Genomic DNA, 22,916 nt, shown 5'->3' on the forward strand with positions numbered 1-22,916 from the left:
CAAGAGGGTTAGATATGTCCCACAGTCCAGCATCACGCTACCAAAGAACAGGAGACATAGAAACACACCAGAGAACGGGTCCCACAGGCAAGATCAATTATACTCACTCCACTGGTACAGAGAGTGTGTAGCTGTGGTAGTCAGGCCCTAGCAAGGGCAGTCAGAAGGCATCACACTGAGACCCCAAACGTCCAGGAGAGGGAGTGAAAGGTTCCTCTCTGACAGGGTGAGGACTGCCTCTCGTGCATCCAGACCTAACTGGACTGTGGAGTGTGACTTCCACCACCGCTGGACTAGAAAACACAGAAGAAGTGCCATCCTCATGGTAAATGCGGAGTAGAGTAGGGTACTGAAGACTGGCGTTGAAAAGTCCTCAAACAGCAAGACTTGGCAATCCCGTAGTACGAGGGGAGTATTGCGCATCCTGAAGGCCCGTAACAGAGCTGGGGAGTAGATGTAGTCTAGCAACTTTAAAATGACCTGGCAAGGTCGATTTTGTTGCGAAGACTGAGAAAGTCCCACATTTGCATCATGGTCGCCAGGATCTGGGTCTAGTCTATGCACTCTTTCCACCCTGCAGTAGTGGTCCAATCCTAAGGCTTCAGACAGTTCCATTTCACATATGCGCTGATGATAGCTCGCCTTCACCTGTTCTGAAAGTCCTACAATGTGTAATAATTATGCCTGGCTCTGTTCTCCAGGTCGTCAAGTTTGGCCCATAAATTAGCGTTTTCCTGTTGAAGGTCAGCCAGGGAGGCAGAGACATTAGCATGGCCCCTCTCAAGCATTTTAACATCATTCTGGACTATAGCAACCATAGCATTCGTTTGTGCGAGATCAGATCGCAACATGTGAAAGGATGCCTGAAGCGTTGCCTCCAAAGTTCTCTGCAAGTCAAGTACTATTTGGACCATCACTACTGTCACCAGTGTTTTAACATAAAAAAGAGGTGAGGGACTAGAAAAGGCTGGAGACATCCGTGCAGACTGATTACCATCATTAGACAGACTGGCTGGTAAAAGCTGGGACCCACCAGGGCCTGAAATGATACAGTGAGGCTGATGAAGAGAGGAGGTAGAAGGTTCTCCTAGGTGAGCCGCCATGCAGTCTGACAGGCAGGGAGTAGAGTGTAAAGCTTCCTCAGGCCTCATGGGTGCCCAGTTGTCTCCAGGGTTAGGTGGAGCGGAGCATACTGCTCCCGTAACAAGCGCCCCACTCCATGCCGGGCCAGTGCTTTCTGGCTGCACCCGAGCAGGTACCACTCCATACAGGAGCAGGGGGGACTGGCCGCGATCCTGGGGGACGCAGGTGCCGCCAGTGGTAATACTTGCTGGTCTGTGAAGTACGGTAAGAGGCTGGGAGGTGCGGGAGCTCACTTGACTGCAGCTGAGCATGGCAGCGCGCAACTGGAAGTTCCTTCATCTTCTTCTTCAGGTTGTATGTTGCCAACCTGTCAAAAAGGATGTCAACGCATTGACACAGTACACTGTAGGTGTGGAGTTTTTCACTCAACTTGTAGTGTCCTTTCTCTCATGAACCTCCATAAGTTTTTTCCTGCCTTAGGGTACAGTCACACATGTATTTCAGACTGCGGATGCGCCGATGGCAGGCACAGAGTGGAGGCAGAGGGATGGCAGAGCAAGCCCCCTGCTGCAGCCGCGTAGCTCTGTGTGCCGGCTTGTCTGCAACAGGGAGGTTGCTCTGCCATTACTCTGTGACTGCTGTCGGTGCATCTGCTGTGTAAAATTTTACATACGGCAATACATACGGCTGGGGGGAGCCAAAACCGGGCACTCCTGTATCCCTGCCGTTTGCGGCCCGTATGTATTTAATTTCAATGAGCCAACCAGAGTGAACTGGTCGGCTAATTTTTCCCCATATGCGGTTTTCTACCGGACCTAAAACCGTGGTTGACTACGGTTTTAGGTCCGGTGGCAAACCGCATTCAGGAAAAAATGAAATGAATTGAAATTAATTACATATGGGCCGCATCCAGCAGGGATACGGGAGCGCCCGGTTTCAGCTCCCACCCCCCCCCCCAGCCGTATGCGGCCCCGTATTGGGAAAAACGTGATGGGAACCCAGCCTTAGTGGTGTTCTTAAGGGTAGGGTCACACTGGGTGGATACGCAGCATATTTGACACTGTGAGAAATCTGCCGAGCAGTGTCAAAATACACTGTGTATGCACTAGGAGCAGACACAGGGCTTTTCCAGCCAAAGCCCTGTGTGTGCAATAAGGTTCGGGAGCCGATCGCACGTCACAGTTAAACTGGTGCGCACAACTGTCCTCCGAACCTATTGCAGACACAGGACAGTAGCGGGAAAAGCCATGTGTCTGCTCCTAGAGCATACACAGTATATTTCACTCTGCTCAGCAGTTTTCTTGGATCGTGAAATACTCTGTATATGTGCCCAGTGTGACCCTACCCTTAAAGGGGTACTACCGTGCTGACAACTTATCCCCTATCTAAAGGATAGGGGATACGTTGCCTGATCGTGCGGGGTCCCGCCGCTGGGGACCCCCGCGATCTCGCACGCAGCACCCTGCTCTCATCAGGCCCCGGAGCGAACATCCGCTCCGGGTCTGATGACGGCGCCGGTGATCGTGACGTCACAGCTCTGCCTCCGTGTGACGTCACGCCCCGCTCCCTCAATGCAAGTCTATGGCAGGGGCGCGACAGCTGTCTTGCCCCCTGCCATAGACTTACATTGAGGGGGCGGCGTGTGATGTCAAATGGGGCGTAGCCGTGACATCACGATACATGCTCCGAGGCCTGATGAGAGTGGGGTGCTGTGTTCGAGATCGCGGGGGTTCCAAGCGGCGGGAACCCATGTGATCAGGCAACTTATCCCCTATCCTTTAGATAGGGGATAAGTTGTCAGCACGCTAGTACCCCTTTAAGGACACTGTTGAGGGCTGTATTCACCCACAGGTTGCGTTGCAACTTTAACAAAAAAAAAACTGCACCTTTCTTTCTAATGTGTTGTGGTTTTTATGGCATTTTATAACATAAATCCATGTAAGAATAGACTGTCAGTTTAGCTTATCAGACCCATGGTCAGACCAGGAAGTGGATGTGAAAAATATGCAGGTAAAATGCTTTTTTAAAACCTGCCTAAGGCTTGGTTCATATTGGGTTCAGGGTTTCTGTCACAGGTATCCGTTGGCATCCCACTGAAAACAGAATTTTCTCTAGCAGAGATCAGCGAATGCCATTAATTTTAATGGCACAAATGGCATCACCTAGTGACTATGTTCAGTACATATATAGCATTTTTAACAGACTGGATAGCACAGCAGACCGCGCTTTTGAGTCCGCTGGAAAGAACGTATGCGGTCTGAACTGAATCACTTGAAATAAATGGCATCCACTGTTCTCCATTACAGTATACGTTGGCAATCTGTTCTTGGCAGGATGGTGACAGATAATTGTGACAGAAGCCCTAAACATAGTGTGTACCTTGCCTTAATTTGTTATCCTTTTTCCTATCCACTTATGTCATATCATGGGGGGTCCAGCCGCTGGGGACCCCCGCAATCTTTTTTTATGCAGCACCCCGCTATCATCAGCCTCCAGAGTGAACATTGCTCCGGGTTTGATGAATAACGATCACGGGGCCGGAGTACCGTGATGTCATGGCTCCGCCCCGTGTGATGTCACGCTCCGCCCCCTCAATGCAAGTCTATGGGAGGGGGTGTGGCAGCCACCAAGACCCCTCCCATAGGCTTGCATTGAGGGTGCGGAGCGTGACTTCACTCGGGGGCGGAGCCGTGATGTCACGATACTCTGATCCCGTGATTCATCAAACCCGGAGCAATGTTCACTCTGGAGGCTGATGATAGCGGGGTGCTGCATGAAAGATTGCGGCTGGACCCCCCACGATATGACATAAGTGGATAGGAAAAAGGATAACAAATGACTGTACAGATCCTTTGGATAGGGGATAAGATGTCTTAGGGCCGGAGTACCCCTTTAATATATTACTTGTCTCTCGCAGCTCTGGCAACGCCATTAAGAATAATTTTATACTCCAATCATTGTCTGCACAATGCTGAGACGTGTATATTGCTCTCAGACAAAGGATATAGGGGGAGATTTATCAAAACCTGTCCAGAGGAAAAGTTGCCCAGTTGCCCAGAGCAACCAATCAGCTTGCTTCTTTCATTTTTAACAAGGCCTCTGCAAAATGAAAAAAGCGATCTGATTAGTTGCTATGGGCAACTGGGCAACTTCTCTTTTGCACAGGTTTTGATAAATCTCCTCTATAAATCCTTGTAAAATGACTTCTATTCAAACAGTTGTGTCATTTTTGCAGGTTATTGCCAACCATCACATGCAAGCAATCTCCTTTGCATCAGGAGGGGATTTGGTAAGTGCTCATTCAAGTCTTTCACTGTATTCCAAGATAACAAAATTGAACTGAGACACTGACTATTCCCTTTTTTTCTGCTAGGACACAACAGACTATGTGGCATATGTGGCCAAGGATCCTATTAACCAGAGAGGTACATAAACAATACTTACTATTGCTTGTAAAGGTGTTGGCTGCAACTTTGTGGAAAAAAAAAATCACTTGTATTATTTCAAATCAGGGAAGTTTTGCATAAACAAAACCCTCCTCCCATTGACTTCAATGGAAAAATCCACACCATACTGATAAAAGCTGCATGTTTTTCAAAAATGACGTGAAATGTTCAGCACCTAAAAAAGGGACGTACATTTCTTGAAATTAATTTGGAACTTCTGGTTGATGATTCGTATCAAAATCTGAACAGATTTCAGATGCAGATTGCAAGTGAAAAAATCCCTAAAATATCAGGATTCATATGTTACACTAACTTAAATTTTAACACCAAAAAAGAGAAAAACCAACCTACTGTAAAAAGTAAGTGGGGGTGCACTTGCTAAATAGGAACGCCGAAAACGTGTACCAAACAGTGCACACAAAAACATGAAATCATTATTAATCCATATACTTTATTAAATTCACAAAGTTTAAAACATACATAGAAAAGTGCAGAATGCATAAAAAAGGCACTGAATCACTATGGAAAGGTAGGTATAAGTCTATGTGAAATGTAATATAGCAGAGTAATCACATAAATAGATGGCAATAGGGATTATAAATGCAAGGGAACCTCAGTATAAGGCTGGGTTCACACTACGTTTTCCCCCATACGGGAGCGCATACGGCAGGGGGGAGCTAAAAGCTCGCGCTCCTGTATGTCACCGTATGCGCTCCCGTATGTCATTCATTTCAATGAGCCGACCGGAGTGAAACGTTCGGTCCGGTCGGCTCATTTTTGCACCGTATGCGCTTTTAGAACCGGACCTAAAACCGTGGTTGACCACAGTTTTAGGTCCGGTTGTAAAAGCGCATACGGCGCAAAAATGAGCCGACCGAACGTTTCACTCCGGTCGGCTCATTGAAATGAATGACATACGGGAGCGCATACGGTGACATACGGGAGCACAAGCTTTTAGCTCCCCCCTGCCGTATGCGCTCCCGTATGGGGGAAAACGTAGTGTGAACCCAGCCTAAGACTGTGACGAACATAAGTCAATTAAAAGAAAACAAAGCCCAATGCCCAATCAAGAATGCCAGACCATACCATACCATACCTCTTGGTAGGTATGGTCTGGCATTCTTGATTGGGCATTGGGCTTTGTTTTCTTTTAATTTACTTATGTTCGTCATAGTCTTATACTGAGGTTCCCTTGCATTTATAATCCCTATTGCCATCTATTTATGTGATTACTCTGCTATATTACATTTCACATAGACTTATACCTGCCTTTCCATAGTGATTCAGTGCCTTTTTTATGCATTCTGCCCTTTTCTATGTATGTTTTAAACTTTGTGAATTTAATAAAGTATATGGATTAATAATGATTTCATGTTTTTGTGTGCACTGTTTGGTACACGTTTTCGGCGTTACTAACTTAAATTTTGTATATACCGCAATTACTGTCTTAACGAATTTGACTGACAATGTCATCATATTATTCGGCTATTCGGACCCCTGTCCTTGGAAATTGTTTTAATTATGAAAAATTCCAAGGTATTGAATTCACAATTTCCATGTACATAAACATTTACTTTATTATATCTTAAAATGTACCTTCCATTTGCAAAAACTTTTTATATAATGTAGAAAATAACATTATATGTATATTCATAATATACATTGGTTAAAAATGTATATATTTTTGTCCCTGCAGCTATTGTCTGTGTGTTTCTTTGAGGAGTCCAAATTCAGGAAGTGTTTAAGCAGGGCTCTGTACACTGAGGACAAGCAGGGCTCTGTACACTGAGGACAAGCAGGGCTCTGTACACTGAGGACAAGCAGGGCCCTGGGCACTGAGGATAAGCAGTACTCTGTGCACTGAGGACAAGCAGGGCTCTGTACACTGAGGACAAGCAGGGTTCTGTGCACTGAGGACAAGCAGGGCTCTGTACACTGAGGACAAGCAGGGCTCTGTACACTGAGGACAAGCAGGGCTCTGTACACTGAGGACAAGCAGGGCTCTGTACACTGAGGACAAGCAGGGCCCTGTGAACTGAGGATAAGCAGCACTCTGTGCACTGAGGATAAGCAGCACTCTGTGCACTGAGGACAAGCAGGGCTCTGTGCACTGAGGACAAGCAGGGATCTGTACACTGAGGACAAGCAGGGTTCTGTGCACTGAGAACAAGCAGGGCTCTGTACACTGAGGACAAGCAGGACAGGACTCTGTACACTGAGGACAAGCAGGGCTCTGTACACTGAGGAAAAGCAGGGCTCTGTACACTGAGGACAAGCAGGGTTCTGTACACTGTGGACAAGCAGGGCTCTGTAAACTGAGGAAACGAAGGGCTCTGTACACTGAAGACAAGCAGGGCTCTGTACACTGAGGACAAGCAGGCCTCTGTGTACTGAGGACAAGCAGGCCTCTGTGTACTGAGGACAAGCAGGGCTCTGTACACTGAGGACAAACAGGGCTCTGTACACTGAGGACAAGCAGGGCTCTGTAATATGAGGACAAGCAGGGCTCTTTATACTGAGGACAAGCAGGGCTCCGTACACTGAGGACAAGCAGGGCTGTGTACACTGAGGACAAGCAGAGCTCTGTACACTGAGGACAAGGAAGGCTGTGTACACTGAGGACACGCAGAGCTCTGTACACTGAGGACAAGGAAGGCTGTGTACACTGAGGACAACACTGAGGACAAGCAGGGCTCTGTACACTGAGGACAAGCAGGGCTCTGTACACTGAGGACAAGGAAGGCTGCGTGCACTGAGGACAAGCAGGGCTCTGTGCACTGAGGACAAGCAGGGCTCTGTACACTGAGGACAAGCAGGGCTCCGTAAACTGAGGACAAGCAGGGCTGTGTACACTGAGGAGAAGCAGGGCTCTGTACACTTTGGACAAGCAGGGCTCTGTACACTGTGGACAAGCAGAGCTCTTTATACTGAGGACAAGCAGGGCTCTTTACACTGAGGACAAGCAGGGCTCCGTACACTGAGGACAAGCAGGGCTCCGTACACTGAGGACAAGCAGGGCTGTGTACACTGAAGACAAGCATGGCTCTGTACACTGTGGACAAGCAGGCCTATGTACACTGAGGACAAGCAGGGCTCTGTACACTGAGGACAAGCAGAGCTCTGTACACTGAGGACAAGGAAGGCTGTGTACACTGAGGACAAGCAGGGCTCTGTCCACTGAGGACAAGCAGGGTTCTGTGCACTGAGGACAAGCAGGGCCATGTGCACTGAGGATAAGCAGCAGTCTGTGCACTGAGGATAAGCAGCACTCTGTGCACTGAGGACAAGCAGGGCTCTGTGCACTGAGGACAAGCAGGGCTCTGTACACTGAGGACAAGCAGAGCTCTGTACACTGAGGACAAGGAAGGCTGTGTACACTGAGGACAAGCAGGGTTCTGTGCACTGAGGACAAGCAGGGCCATGTGCACTGAGGATAAGCAGCACTCTGTGCACTGAGGATAAGCAGCACTCTGTGCACTGAGGACAAGCAGGGCTCTGTGCACTGAGGACAAGCAGGGCTCTGTACACTGAGGACAAGCAGGGTTCTGTGCACTGAGGACAAGCAGGGCTCTGTACACTGAGGACAAGCAGGACTCTGTACACTGAGGACAAGCAGGGCTCTGTACACTGAGGAAAAGCAGGGCTCTGTACACTGAGAACAAGCAGGGTTCTGTACACTGAGGACGAACAGGGCTCTGTACACTGAGGACAAGCAGGGCTCTGTACACTGAGGACAAGCAGGGCTCTGTACACTGAGGACAAGCAGGCCTCTGTGTACTGAGGACAAGCAGGGCTCTGTACATTGAGGACAAACCGGGCTCTGTACACTGAGGACAAGCAGGGCTCTGTACACTGAGGACAAGCAGGGCTCTTTATACTGAGGACAAGCAGGGCTCTGTACACTGAGGACAAGCAGGACTCTGTACACTGAGGACAAGCAGGGCTCTGTACACTGAGGACAAGCAGGGCTCTGTACACTGAGGACAAGCAGGGCTTTGTACACTGAGGACAAGCAGGGCTCTGTACACTGAGGAAAAGAAGGGCTCTGTACACTGAGGACAAGCAGGGCTCTGTACACTGAGGACAAGCAGGCCTCTGTGTACTGAGGACAAGCAGGCCTCTGTGTACTGAGGACAAGCAGGGCTCTGTACACTGAGGACAAACGGGGCTCTGTACACTGAGGACAAGCGGGGCTCCGTACACTGAGGACAAGCGGGGCTCCGTACACTGAGGACAAGCAGGGCTCTGTACACTGTGGACAAGCAGGGCTCTGTACACTGAAGACAAGAAGGGCTCTGTACACTGAGGACAAGCAGGGCTCTGTACACTGAGGACAACACTGAGGACAAGCAGGGCTCTGTAAACTGAGGACAAGCAGGGCTCTGTACACTGAGGACAAGGAAGGCTGCGTGCACTGAGGACAAGCAGGGCTCTGTGCACTGAGGACAAGTAGGGCTCTGTACACTGAGGACAAGCAGGGCTCCGTAAACTGAGGACAAGCAGGGCTGTGTACACTGAGGAGAAGCAGGGCTGTGTACACTGAGGAGAAGCAGGGCTCTGTACACTTTGGACAAGCAGGGCTCTGTACACTGTGGACAAGCAGAGCTCTTTATACTGAGGACAAGCAGGGCTCTTTACACTGAGGACAAGCAGGGCTCCGTACACTGAGGACAAGCAGGGCTCCGTACACTGAGGACAAGCAGGGCTGTGTACACTGAGGACAAGCATGGCTCTGTACACTGTGGACAAGCAGGCCTCTGTACACTGAGGACAAGCAGGGCTCTATACACTGAGGACAACCAGGGCTGTGTACACTGAGGACAAGGAAGGCTGTGTACACTGAGGACAAGCAGGGCTCTGTGCACCGAGGATAAGCAGGGTTCTGTGCACTGAGGACAAGCAGGGCCATGTGCACTGAGGATAAGCAGCACTCTGTGCACTGAGGATAAGCAGCACTCTGTGCACTGAGGACAAGCAGGGCTCTGTGCACTGAGGACAAGCAGGGTTCTGTGCACTGAGGACAAGCAGGGCCATGTGCACTGAGGATAAGCAGCACTCTGTGCACTGAGGATAAGCAGCACTCTGTGCACTGAGGATAAGCAGCACTCTGTGCACTGAGGACAAGCAGGGCCATGTGCACTGAGGATAAGCAGCACTCTGTGCACTGAGGATAAGCAGCACTCTGTGCACTGAGGACAAGCAGGGCTCTGTGCACTGAGGACAAGCAGGGCTCTGTACAATGAGGACAAGCAGGGTTCTGTGCACTGAGGACAAGCAGGGCTCTGTACACTGAGGACAAGCAGGACTCTGTACACTGAGGACAAGCAGGGCTCTGTACACTGAGGAAAAGCAGGGCTCTGTACACTGAGGACAAGCAGGGTTCTGTACACTGAGGACAAGCAGGGCTCTGTACACTGAGGACAAGCAGGGCTCTGTACACTGAGGACAAGCAGGGCTCTGTACACTGAGGACAAGCAGGGCTCTGTACACTGAGGACAAGCAGAGCTCTGTACAATGAGGACAAGGATGGCTGTGTACACTGAGAACAACAAGGGCTCTTTGCACTAAGGACAAGCAGGGTTCTGTGCACTGAGGACAAGCAGGGCTCTGTGCACTGAGGACAAGCAGGGCTCTGTGCACTGAGGACAAGCAGGGCTCTGTACACTGAGGACAAGCAGGGCTCTGTGCACTGAGGACAAGCAGGGCTCTGTACACTGAGGACAAGCAGGGCTCTGTACACTGAGGAAAAGCAGGGCTTTGTGCACTAAGGATAAGCAGGGCTCTGTGCACTGAGGACAAGCAGGGCTCTGTTCACTGAGGACAAGCAGGGCTCTGTACACTGAGGACAAGCAGGGCTCTGTAAACTGAAGACAAGCAGGGCTCTGTACGTTGAGGAGAAGCAGGGCTCTGTACACTAAGGACAAGCAGGGCTCTGTGCACTGAGGACAAGCAGGGCTATGTACACTGAGGACAAGCAGGGCTCTGTACACTGAGGACAAGCTGGGCTCTGTAAACTGAAGACAAGCAGGGCTCCGTACACTGAGGACAAGCAGGGCTCCGTACACTGAGGACAAGCAGGGCTCCGTACACTGAGGACAAGCATGGCTCTGTACACTGTGGACATGCAGGGCTCTGTACACTGAGGACAAGCAGGGCTCTGTACACTGAGGACAAGCAGAGCTCTGTACAATGAGGACAAGGATGGCTGTGTACACTGAGAACAACAAGGGCTCTTTGCACTAAGGACAAGCAGGGTTCTGTGCACTGAGGACAAGCAGGGCTCTGTGCACTGAGGACAAGCAGGGCTCTGTGCACTGAGGACAAGCAGGGCTCTGTACACTGAGGACAAGCAGGGCTCTGTGCACTGAGGACAAGCAGGGCTCTGTACACTTAGGACAAGCAGGGCTCTGTACACTAACGACAAGCAGGGCTCTGTGCACTGAGGACAAGCAGGGCTCTGTACACTGAGGACAAGCAGGGCTCTGTACACTGAGGACAAGCAGGGCTCTGTACACTGAGGACAAGCAGGGCTCTGTACACTGAGGACAAGCTGGGCTCTGTAAACTGAAGACAAGCAGAGCTCTGTACACTGAGGAGAAGCAGGGCTCTGTGCACTGAGGACAAGCAGGGCTCTGTGCACTGAGGACAAGCAGGGCTCTGTACACTGAGGACAAGCAGGGCTCTGTACACTGAGGAGAAGCAGGGCTCTGTACACTAAGGACAAGCAGGGCTCTGTGCACTGAGGACAAGCAGGGCTCTGTACACTGAGGACAAGCAGGGCTCTGTGCACTGAGGACAAGTAGGGCTCTGTACACTTAGGACAAGCAGGGCTCTGTACACAGAGGAAAAGCAGGGCTTTGTGCACAAAGGATAAGCAGGGCTCTGTGCACTGAGGACAAGCAGGGCTCTGTTCACTGAGGACAAGCAGGGCTCTGTACACTGAGGACAAGCAGGGCTCTGTAAACTGAAGACAAGCAGGGCTCTGTACGTTGAGGAGAAGCAGGGCTCTGTACACTAAGGACAAGCAGGGCTCTGTGCACTGAGGACAAGCAGGCCTATGTACACTGAGGACAAGCAGGGCTCTGTACACTGAGGAGAAGCAGGGCTCTGTACACTAAGGACAAGCAGGGCTCTGTGCACTGAGGACAAGCAGGGCTCTGTACACTGAGGACAAGCAGGGCTCTGTACACTGAGGACAAGCAGGACTTTGTGCACTAACGACAAGCAGGGCTCTGTGCACTGAGGACAAGCAGGGCTCTGTACACTGAGGACAAGCAGGGCTCTGTACACTGAGGACAAGCAGGGCTCTGTACACTGAGGACAAGCAGGGCTCTGTACACTGAGGACAAGCTGGGCTCTGTAAACTGAAGACAAGCAGAGCTCTGTACACTGAGGAGAAGCAGGGCTCTGTGCACTGAGGACAAGCAGGGCTCTGTGCACTGAGGACAAGCAGGGCTCTGTACACTGAGGACAAGCAGGGCTCTGTACACTGAGGAGAAGCAGGGCTCTGTACACTAAGGACAAGCAGGGCTCTGTGCACTGAGGACAAGCAGGGCTCTGTACACTGGAGACAAGTAGGGCTCTGTACACTGAGGACAAGCAGGACTTTGTGCACTGAGGACAAGCAAGACTCTAGCAGGGCTCTGTACACTGAAGACAAGCAAGGCTCTGTACACTGAGGACAAGCAGGGCTCTGTACACTGAGGACAAGCAGGGCTTTGTACACTGAGGAGAAGCAGGGCTCTGTACACTAAGGACAAGCAGGGCTCTGTGCACTGAGGACAAGCAGGGCTCTCTGCACTGAGGACAAGCAGGGCTCTGTACACTGAGGACAAGCAGGGCTCTGTGCACTGAGGACAAGCAGGGCTCTGTACACTGAGGAAAAGAAGGGCTCTGTACACTGAGGACAAGCAGGGCTCTGTACACTGAGGACAAGCAGGGCTCTGTACACTGAGGACAAGCAGGGCTCTGTGCAGGGAGGACAAGCAGGGTTCTGTACACAGAGGACAAGCAGGGCTCCCGGACACTGAGGACAAGCAGGGCTCTGTACACTGAGGACAAGCAAGGCTCTGTACACTGAGGAGAAGCAGGGCTCTGTACACTAAGGACAAGCAGGGCTCTGTGCACTAAGGACAAGCAGGGCTCTGTGCAATGAGGACAAGCAGGGTTCTGTGCACTGAGGCTCTGCAGGGACAGCATTTTTTCACTAAAAAATATACAAATTTTTTAACCAAAGTATATTACAAATATACATGAAAGGGTATTATCTACATTGCATAAAAAAAGTTTTTACTAACAGCAGGTACACTTTAATGTCCTGATTGCCAGGGCTGCTGTATTTGTTAACAAGTGCTTGTTATCTAATATTAATTTACAAAAAAAAAAACATAAAAAAAAAGCTTCTGCATAGCAACCTCTCTCAATCCTTACAGCACCCAAGCTTACATGTTCAATGCATTTGGAAAGTTTTACACTTTCACTTTTTTCTTCCCCTCATTCTGTTCTCAAAACCCCATAATGAAAACATTAAACTCGAATTTTACAAATTTAAGCAAAATTTTTATTTTATTTATTTCACATGGTGATAAATATTCAGACCATTTGCTATGACACTTGAAATTTAGCTTATCTGCTCCTATTTCTCTTGATTGTCTTTGAGATATTTCGGCACCTTGAATGGAGTCACCTGTGAAAATTTCAGTTGATTGGTCATGATTTGGAAAGACACCTCCCCCTCTTGACTGATGTACAGGGATTGGCTTACAATCAAGGAGAAGCTTAGTAATGAGGGCGAGTGAGGAGGCGTGCCTGGTTGCGGCATTTGAGCCGTTAAGCTCTGCCTCTTTGACACTTTGTTAATAAATAAAAAGGCAATTATATAAGTATGATAACCACCATAAGCTCCAGGTACAGTTTTCTTTTATACCCTAATAGCTATCCAACACTTTCTGTAGTAGCAAATACAGCTGACAAATTCTCTTTAAAGGATGCGGTTATACTGCAGAGGTGCAATGACATATGCTTGTTGCTGGGGATTGAGATCTTTCATTATACAAATTAATACTTTCTTGTAATCACATACAAGAAACATGAAGTTGTAGCCAGTTAGGTGGAGATTTAATTAAGTAGCTCTTCTGTCCTCCGGTCTCTGTCTTCTTTCCTGCTTCCGTGTACACAGATCGTCACACTGCGATCAGCTGCGGCCAATAATACGCTGATCACAGTGTGACATCGGGGGAACGACAGAAGGTGAGTTACAGTTTGTTTTTCCACTTTTTGTAGCCCGGACACAATGGGACAATAAAAAAAAAGCACTACAGTACTCCTTTAAAGTGGTACAATATATAAACTGGTTAGACACATGGGGCAGATTTATGAAAACAGCCTAAAAGAAAACTTTTTGCCTATACTAACCATTGTTCGTCTGAGTATTCCATGTTTCTTATTATAACTTTTCTGGTTAAGACTAGTATTTAACCTTAATTTTTCAGAGCCCTTTTAGATAATAAAATCCAAATGATTACTATAGGAAATGCTCCCTATTTTCCATGCACCCGTTTTGATAACTCTTTCCTGCTGTTCCCAAGCAAGAGACTATGATTGTGTGATAAGTCAAATCCAAGTAGGTGAATGTGGACTTTACTATACAAGTAGTGAGAAAGAAGAATTGGGTGAGAAAGATGGTGAATGTTGCTAGGGAAAATAATTGGGCACATGTTGGGCAACATATAACCATCTGTCCATAATTTTCTTTCCTTGTTTCATACCTCAGTCCTTCTGTTTAATTCATCTTGGCGTTAATGTGTGTTTTTGTCTCTTGAACCACCCTTACTGTCCTATTTTATACCATCCCTGTCCTCCCATCTGTCCCCTTGTGTTCCTTAATCATCCGCAGCCTGTCACATTCTGGAATGCTGTGATGGGTTGGCTCAAAGTGTGATCAGCACTGTAGGACAAGCCTTTGAGTTGAGGTTCAAACAGTTCCTGCACAGTCCCCCCAAAGTGGCAGCACCCCCAGACAGGTACGATGGAAACCTAGTTTAATCAACTTTAACCCACATTTTTCAGTCTTTAGGACAATTAATTTCCTAATTAAAGATAAAATGAGTCTTGGGTCTCACACAGAGTAGGTAAGATTTCCTTTATCTAAACATTTATCAATGACCTTACTGTGTTGGTACTTTGTGCTTTATCTTTACTTTAAATATTCTTCAAAGCTCAAATTACTTTTAATTTTTATTCCTAATTTTGTGTAATGTGTAACAACTTATAATGCTTCCACACTTGGTTTGGTAATCCCATTTCCAAAACCGCAAAGCCATATGGAAACAATGCATATAGACAATTAATCTATAAGAATACAGTTTGGGTTCTTAAATATTTTCTTCAATTCCAAACAGTATAGCGAGAAGAGGAAGGCATATATAGTTATTTACTTTTGTGTCATTTGTCTCTAAAGGGTAGTGGTTGGAAGTGAAGATCTGGCATGGGTAGCTGAGGAAGATCAGAATTCTGAACACAACTATTACAATAGTATACCTGGCAAGGAACCACCACCTGGAGGAGTACAAGACTGCAGAGTTAGGGATTTGGGAGCAACAAACCAGCCCAACACACAGATAACAAGTAATGGGTGGACACAGGTACTATGAGATACTTTTACTATAAGATATATTTCCATATTGAATGTTTCTATGGAAATTTAGCCTTTGCAAATGAGCAGGATGAAAACACTTTGTATTGTGTCTATACATGTATCTACATTTAAAAGTACCCAAGTACATTATATGAAAGTTGATGACATAAGATGATTTTAACCAAAACGGTTGTTTTTAACAACAAATGTCTATTTTAAGGGGGCCATACATTTTCAATAACTATTCACTGTTTGTTCCGCTGACTGTTATCTCTCCTGACTTCCCCATACATGCGGCCAAACCTTCTTTTGTTCTCTGGAAGGGTAGAGTGGGGCACAAAGTAAGCCACAGACAGACAGCTCTGGTGGCTTATCTCTCCAAGAAAAATAGGCTCAGATGTTAAGAACCCATGCTTGACCCTTTTCTCCACCAACTTTATCTGTTGTTGGAGAGTTGGGAGGTCACCCTACACCTTAAACAGTCAGCTGGACCCGCCAAAGAACCAATTCGACCAACTTTAGTCTACAGTGCATAAGCACCTTTAGCCAAACAATGACCATCCTAATCTGAAATAATGTCAGCTGTCTGAAATGTTCATCCAATAACACTTGCCCACAAAAGCCCACAAAATAACACTAGCCCTCTTGTGGGAAAGAATGTTTTCAGAAAGTTCCCAGAGATATAATTTATTCTTTGCCACATATCATTGATTATGTATTGCCAATTTGAAGTACTCTAAATCTGGCACATTAGATACAATACATTTAAATTGACAATGTCAATTTCTATGGGACCGGCCAACCCTCTTATGTGTGTGGTACCTCACTAGTCTACCCAAATGGCAGATGTGGGGACAGAGAAGGATCAGGCATACTGGGGTAGTCTGGCAGCTTTCTACCTTCTCCCCATTAAAAACACAGACACACTTGGTTGAGCATTCAGCTGACAGCTATTGTATGTGTATTGCCAGCTTAAAGGCCCCATACAAATTAGAAAAATGTTAGCTGAGCCTGCTGATAGGACCAGACAATTATCTAATGTATATTGGGGCCTCCTGACTCTCCTCTACAGATGATGCCAGGGAACAGAAGGAATGGGCATGTTTGGATTTCAAATGCTTGATCCTTTTATTCTTGAGTTAAGTCACCACCAGAGGAGCCTTTCTCTATTCAGGAAACATGAACGGTCAGCTTAGCCAACAATAATGTTCATACAGAGATCGGGAGAGATAAGTGTCAGCTAACTTAACATCCGGCTGACATATACTGTATGTGTATTGGTGTCTTAATGGCAATATGAACTAAGAATTGTATGTCTGCATCAGTCTTCATCTTCTATCTATTTAAAGGTTGGAACTCCAGCCAGACGAGCACCAGTTGCACACTCAGGATCACAGTGGGAATTGGAAGACCATGGTAAGATTACTTGAAATTAACTTTTTTCATCTTGTGCTTATTTTCTCATATTCTTCTAGTCTTTTCTATTTTCTCCAGATTTATTTTTCTCCAGATTTATTTTTCTTTTTTTTTAATTAGAGAAATAATCAGTACTATTATTGTCTTTCCTACTATTTACAAAAAGAAATCCTGAAGCATAGGAGTGCTCTTACATGCAGCATTATCAGCCATAGCTAGCACTCAGGATCACCACTAACTGCTGGTTGCATCTGGACTTGTGGTGTAAAACAGTATGAATTCCAGGTACTGTATACACCTATAGTGCAAGAGCTAGCCATTCCTGCTAGTTTCTGCGTAAGTGTACCCTATTGATAAGGGTTTGGGCAGATGGAAATCTCCATTGCACATTAGAAGATAAGCAGAGTAAGGATGATACCTTTGGTTAACTGACTAGATATAGAGTGCAAGACCTCTCAGGCCCCCTTTTGGGCATGTTATACAAAGTAAATGTGAAAAGCATCTCTCTTAAACATATTTTTAACAGGCATAGTTACAAATGGGAATTACTGGCAAATTGTTTTTGTTTTGACTTTAAGGCTAGGTTCAGACTACGGAATTTCCGCCTGCAATTCCACTTTGAAATTGCAGGCGGAAATTCCGCTTGCTAAAATGTATAGTGTAGTGAATGGGTTCCTGTTCACAAATTCACATTTCGGAATTTGTGAAGCGGAATTTGTGAACGGAAAATCCGCTTGGAAATTTCCACCTGAAGAATGGTGTTGCTCTTTCTTCAGGCGGAAATATTCATGGAACACTTTACAGTCTATTGGAGACTGCAGTGTCCACACGGTCCTAGCGCCAACTGATTCAGCCAGCACTGGCCGCACTCGGAATCTCCGGGCGGAAATTTTCTGCCCGGAGATTCCGTAGTCTGAACCTAGCCTAAGTTGTATGGACCTTTAACAATATTTTGTAAGTCTTTGACTACCTTTAGGTTGAGTATGTAAAAATTCTTATTCTCATCATATTCCTATATCAGGGGCAACTAATGACCTATTCCATGCAAGCAGTGGTCGTGCTATAGGACTCCGAGACTATGAGGAACACATGTATGTCAACACACAGACCCTTGATGAGCTAAATGCAGAAAAAGAGCCCTATATGATCCCAGAGGATAGTCCAAAGAAGGATATTTTTGATATGAGTAAGTAGGTTTATGGTTTCTATCTATTCATCTATCTAACTATCTATCTGTCCGTCTTTCATAGAAAAGCAGATCATTGAAAGGTGGAGTAGACAACAGGTAAACTAGGTGCAGGTGAGCAGCAGGGGCTTGGTCAAACAGCAAACACAAATGGAAATCCAAAAAACAGCACTCCAAAAATAAAAAAAACAGAGTTGTTTGTTACATGAACTGTGCAAAAAGGTGTTGTTTTGGTTCTCCAGAACCTTTCTCAAACTGTATCTATCTGTCTATCTTTCTGTGTGTCTGTCTATGTATATAATCTACCTATCATAACTAGTCCAGATAATTTACAAGTTACAACTATGTAAGTTGCAACCATGTCAGCAGATTTATATGTATGTACATTTCAGCACTGTGCTTTGTTAATGTGTTGTTAGCACAGTCCATTATCAGCAATGCCTGCATTTGTCAGTATATGTAGACAGGGGGAGTTGCCCCTTTGAAAAGGAACTGAGAAAGTCTGAGCCATCTGGAACAGTACACATCAAATGCACCAGAAGGGAAGGAGAGTGTACATATTAGTGTTGTAAAAGACAGAACTAACCAAACAACATTAGCACAACTATACAAACAGTACAGTAAAAGGTGTACTGGATTATACTACCAAAGATAAGGTTATTAAAATAAGTAGTATGTAAAAAAGAGCACTTCCACCTCAACAAGAGACAGCTCTAGACTTGTTGAGGCCTTACTCGAAACCTGAACATGAGGCCTTACCTGGGGCAAGGCAAAGTATTGTGCACCCCCCTGCCTGTACATGTAAGAAAGGGGCACACACAGGATTTTCTTAAAGGTTTATAAAAATATAATAATAATAATAATAGTATTAACCCCTTAAGGACGCAGCTCATTTTCACCTTAAGGACGGAGCCATTTTTTGCAATTCTGACCACTGTCACTTTAAGCATTAATAACTCTGGAATGCTTTTACCGATTATTCTGATATTGTTTTTTCGTGACATATTCTACTTTAACACAGTGGTAAATTTTCGTCGTTACTTGCATCCTTTCTTGGTGAAAAATCCCCAAATTTCATGAAAATGTTGAAAATTTTGCATTTTTCTAACTTTGAAACTCTCTGCTTGTACGGAAAATGGATATTCCAAATAAATGTTATATTAATTCACAAACACAATATGTCTACTTTATGTTGTCATCATAAAATGGACATATTTTAACTTTTTTGAAAAAATTAGGGGGCTACAAAGTATAGCAGCAATTTTCAAAATTTTCATGAATCTGAAGGGACAGATGTTACAGAACTACAACTCCCAGCATGCCTGGGCAGTCTAGGCATGCTGAGAGTTGTAGTATTGCAACATCTGGAGGGCTACCGTTTGGGCACCACTGTAATAGTGGTCTCCAAACTGTGACCCTCCAGATGTTGCAAAACTAAAACTCCCCATATGTCCAGACAGCCTTTGGTTTTCTGGGCATGCTGGGAGTTGCAGTTTGGCAACCACTAGGAATGCAGCAGTAAAGATCGCTTTACTGCCACCTTCCTTGATGCTCCACGCTGTCGCCTCCCTACCTGCGCCGCTGATCTCCGCTGATGTCACCGACGATCGGCGGTCCCCACGGCATCTTCTTTGCAGGTACCGGCCGCCATCTTCTCCCCCCGTTCTGCCCGACATCCAGGGGAGGGAAGAGCGGGGGTTTCCATGGCAACCCCCCGTCTTCAACTGCCATTGGTCAGCACTCATTGCTGACTAATGGCAGGGGATATGAGGAGGCTGCAGCACTGCAACCTCGCTCCTATTCCTAAGGATGATCGGGACTGTCACTGACAGCTCCGATCATCCCTATTTTCCGGGCGATCGGGTCACCAGAGACTCGATCAGCCCCGAATAGCAGAAAATCGCATGTCTGAATAATTGACATGCGATTTCCTGCGATCACCGATATAGGGGGGTCTCAGGACCCTCCTCGGCGATGTGCCTGGATGCCTGCTGAATTATTTCAGCAGGCATCCCGGTCCGGTCCCCAACCGGCTAGTGGCGGGGACCGGAATTCCCACAGGCGTATCCATACGCCCTACGTCCTTAAGGACTCGGGATGCAGGGCGTATGCATACGCCCTGCATCCTGAACAAGTTTAACATATGCCCCCTACAATATAAATTCTAATCACTCCTCTTTTCTAATGTTTTAAATAAATAAAAATGTAATCATAAAAAAGCATCTTTAGAAAGGAAACTGACAGGAGGGTCACCCACTATAACCTGTATATACAGGTAGATAGTGCAGGTGACCCTGTTTCCAACAATTTATCATTTACCAAAATCTGTTAAGCTGTTGTGCAGGTATACAGCCAAAAGGAAATTTCTAAAAAATAGCAAGAGGGGCTTTCCCTTTGCTCTTTTCGAAAAGCTCACCCCACCATCTTCATTCCCTCCCACCTGCTCCTTCATTATTATTCAATGCACCAGCTGCTGAAGTTTCCTGGCCAGCTGAGCAGGGAGCCATGTCATCACGTGTGCTGATGCCTCTGCACCTGCATGGCTAAATAATTACACCCGGCTCCTTGTTGGCTGCTGGGAGACACGTCAGTGGCAGTAGTGCTTTATGTACAGATTAGTACGGGTGACCCCCTGTTGGTTTCACTTTAAGTTTTGAAATGGAAACTATACAAATTTAGTATCGTTGGAATTGTAGGAATACAGATAACATGTCAATATTGCTGCACAGTGACACAGTGTTGCAATACAGCCACCCCCTTTTCACGTTAGGCTGCGTTCATATCACGATTTCTCCATCCGACTTGAGTACACGATTTTATAACTTAAAATTGTATGAAATCGTATATAAAGTCGGATCCATTGACCTCCGTTAAAAAATCAGATCTATTACACACATCCGATTTGATCCGCATCCGATTTCACACGATTTTTGTTCAGCTCTGAAATCGTGGTCAAACCCGATTTCATACACGAACAAAAATCGCATGAAATCGGATGCGGATAAAATCGGATGTGTGTAATGGATCCGATTTTTTAATGGAGGTCAATGGATCCGACTTTATATATACGATTTCATACGATTTAAAGTTATAAAATCGTGTACTCAAGTCGGATGGAGAAATCGTGATATGAACGCAGCGTAAAACCTTGTCCTTCACCACTTAAATACACCCTATAGTCAATTGAGGCACAAAAGTGTGCAAAAAGTGCCTAAGGGTAGGGTCGCACGTGCCATATTTTGCTGCTGCGTATTTTCCTACCCATTGAAGTCAATGGGTAGCAAAATCAGCTGCATGTTTTGCTATCCATTGTCTTCAATGGGTAGGAAAATACAAAGCAGCAAATCCGCAGAAAAGTACAGCACGTGTGACCCCATCCTTAAACCTAAAACACATAATAAATGTGGTGTAAAGCATGTATATCAGAATTTTGTTGAAAATTATGTCAGAAAGCTGGAGCATTCTCAATTTGCCCATATTGTTGTCGCCAAAGGGGTACTCCAGTGCAAAACAAATCCCCCATAGCAAACCTCTCCTGCTCCGGACAGTTCCTGACATGGACAGAGGTGCCAGTAGAGAGCACGAGAGCACCGTTTTGACTTTGGCTCTAACTTTTATTGCTATATTTAGTGTTTTGCTATTTACATTTGGATATGTTACACATATGCTCTATTTGATCTTTGTTTGCTTAATAAAATCTCTTTTCTGTGTTATCCATTATGCCTTCATTGTAGCCCTTTGATAGGATTCTTTCATGTCCTATTGTTGTCTTTGTTTGCTTTTGAAACTATAAACAAAAATAAACATACTGTTAAAAAAAAAAAAAAATCAACTGGTGCCAGAAAGTTAAACAGATTTGTAAAGGACTTCTCTTTTAAAATCTTAATACTTCCAGTACTTATCAGCTGCTGTATACTACAGAGAAAGTTGTGTAGTTCTTTACAGTCTGACCACAGTGCTCTCTGCTGCCACCTCTGTCTATGTCAGGAACTGTTCATAGCAATGTTATTACTTATTTTATTACTACTACTTTTAATCAAAAAAATTAGGTAAATCAAGGCTAAGTTATTAACCATTCTTCATTACTTTACCAGGACCATTTGAAGATGCTTTAAAACTTCATGAATCTGGTCTAGCAGGGTCCCAAAAATTGGAAGACCAGTGGCCAAGCCCACCAACTAGAAGAGCGCCAGTTGCCCCCACAGAAGAACAACTCAAAAGAGAACCATGGTACCAGGGTAAAATGAGCAGGAGGGAAGCAGAGAAACTTTTGCAGAGAGATGGTGACTTCTTGGTGAGAGACAGTATCACCAATCCAGGCCAGTATGTCCTGACTGGTATGCACAGAGGACAACCCAAACATCTCCTATTGGTAGACCCAGAAGGAGTGGTACGGAATATTCTATCTGTCTTTGGGGCTCAGGGTTGGGTGGGATGCACCCCATTTCTCTTTAGCTAGATCTATCTATCTATAAAATGATTTTATGCAGTGATCACAAATTAATGGTGAATAAGAACGTGCTTTTGTGATCAATTTTACCGTTCTGTCATTCCCATGAAGTATAAGCACTTTTCCATCTTTTATGATCTTGATATGACCTCATTGTAACATGTACGGTATGCCTTTATTGGAATGCATTTTCACTCTAGACTAGTAGAATAGTATCATAGGAAATAATTGTCCAATTACTATTCACATACTTCAGTATTGGTTAATTACAATTTAAATGATTTACGGTAAAAGGAAACATTCAGAGACATTCCTTTTCAGAATATGACAGGCAGTATCCTAGAGAAGTGTAATACATCTACGACAATGATATTCTAATTATACAAACATAACCTTTAGACTGCATCTCTAAAAGAAAACGTGATTTGAGATTAAGATACTGTAGATGACAATGATAAAATAAAATAAAAATGATACTCAGTTCCCCTTCCTCCAATTAAAATTTTTTTTCTTAGCTTTGTTTTTTAAATACATTGCTCAAAAAAAATAAAGGGAACACTAAGATTACACATCCTAGATCTGAATGAATGAACTAATCATATGAAATATCAACCCATGGAGGTCTGGATATGGAGTCACACTCAAAATCAAAGTGGAAAACCACACTATAGGCTGATCCAACTTTGATGTAATGTCCTT

The 22,916-nt window shown here is 45.6% G+C and overlaps 1 protein-coding gene across 2 annotated transcripts in view; it reads left to right on the forward strand.

The window, feature by feature from the left end:
• SHC2 (SHC adaptor protein 2) overlaps nt 1-22,916 on the forward strand; it is a 63,931-nt gene that overhangs the window by 29,527 nt on the left and 11,488 nt on the right. For both annotated transcript variants that reach the window (XM_056518029.1, XM_056518028.1), the window contains exons 5-11: nt 4,319-4,372; nt 4,457-4,508; nt 14,425-14,551; nt 14,989-15,172; nt 16,515-16,581; nt 17,603-17,767; nt 21,862-22,157. In XM_056518029.1, the coding sequence (XP_056374004.1) occupies nt 4,319-4,372; nt 4,457-4,508; nt 14,425-14,551; nt 14,989-15,172; nt 16,515-16,581; nt 17,603-17,767; nt 21,862-22,157 (945 nt within the window). The remainder of the gene's footprint in view (nt 1-4,318; nt 4,373-4,456; nt 4,509-14,424; nt 14,552-14,988; nt 15,173-16,514; nt 16,582-17,602; nt 17,768-21,861; nt 22,158-22,916) is intronic.

Source organism: Hyla sarda, chromosome 1 (genome assembly GCF_029499605.1).
Source record: "Hyla sarda isolate aHylSar1 chromosome 1, aHylSar1.hap1, whole genome shotgun sequence".
Taxonomy (NCBI): domain Eukaryota; kingdom Metazoa; phylum Chordata; class Amphibia; order Anura; family Hylidae; genus Hyla; species Hyla sarda.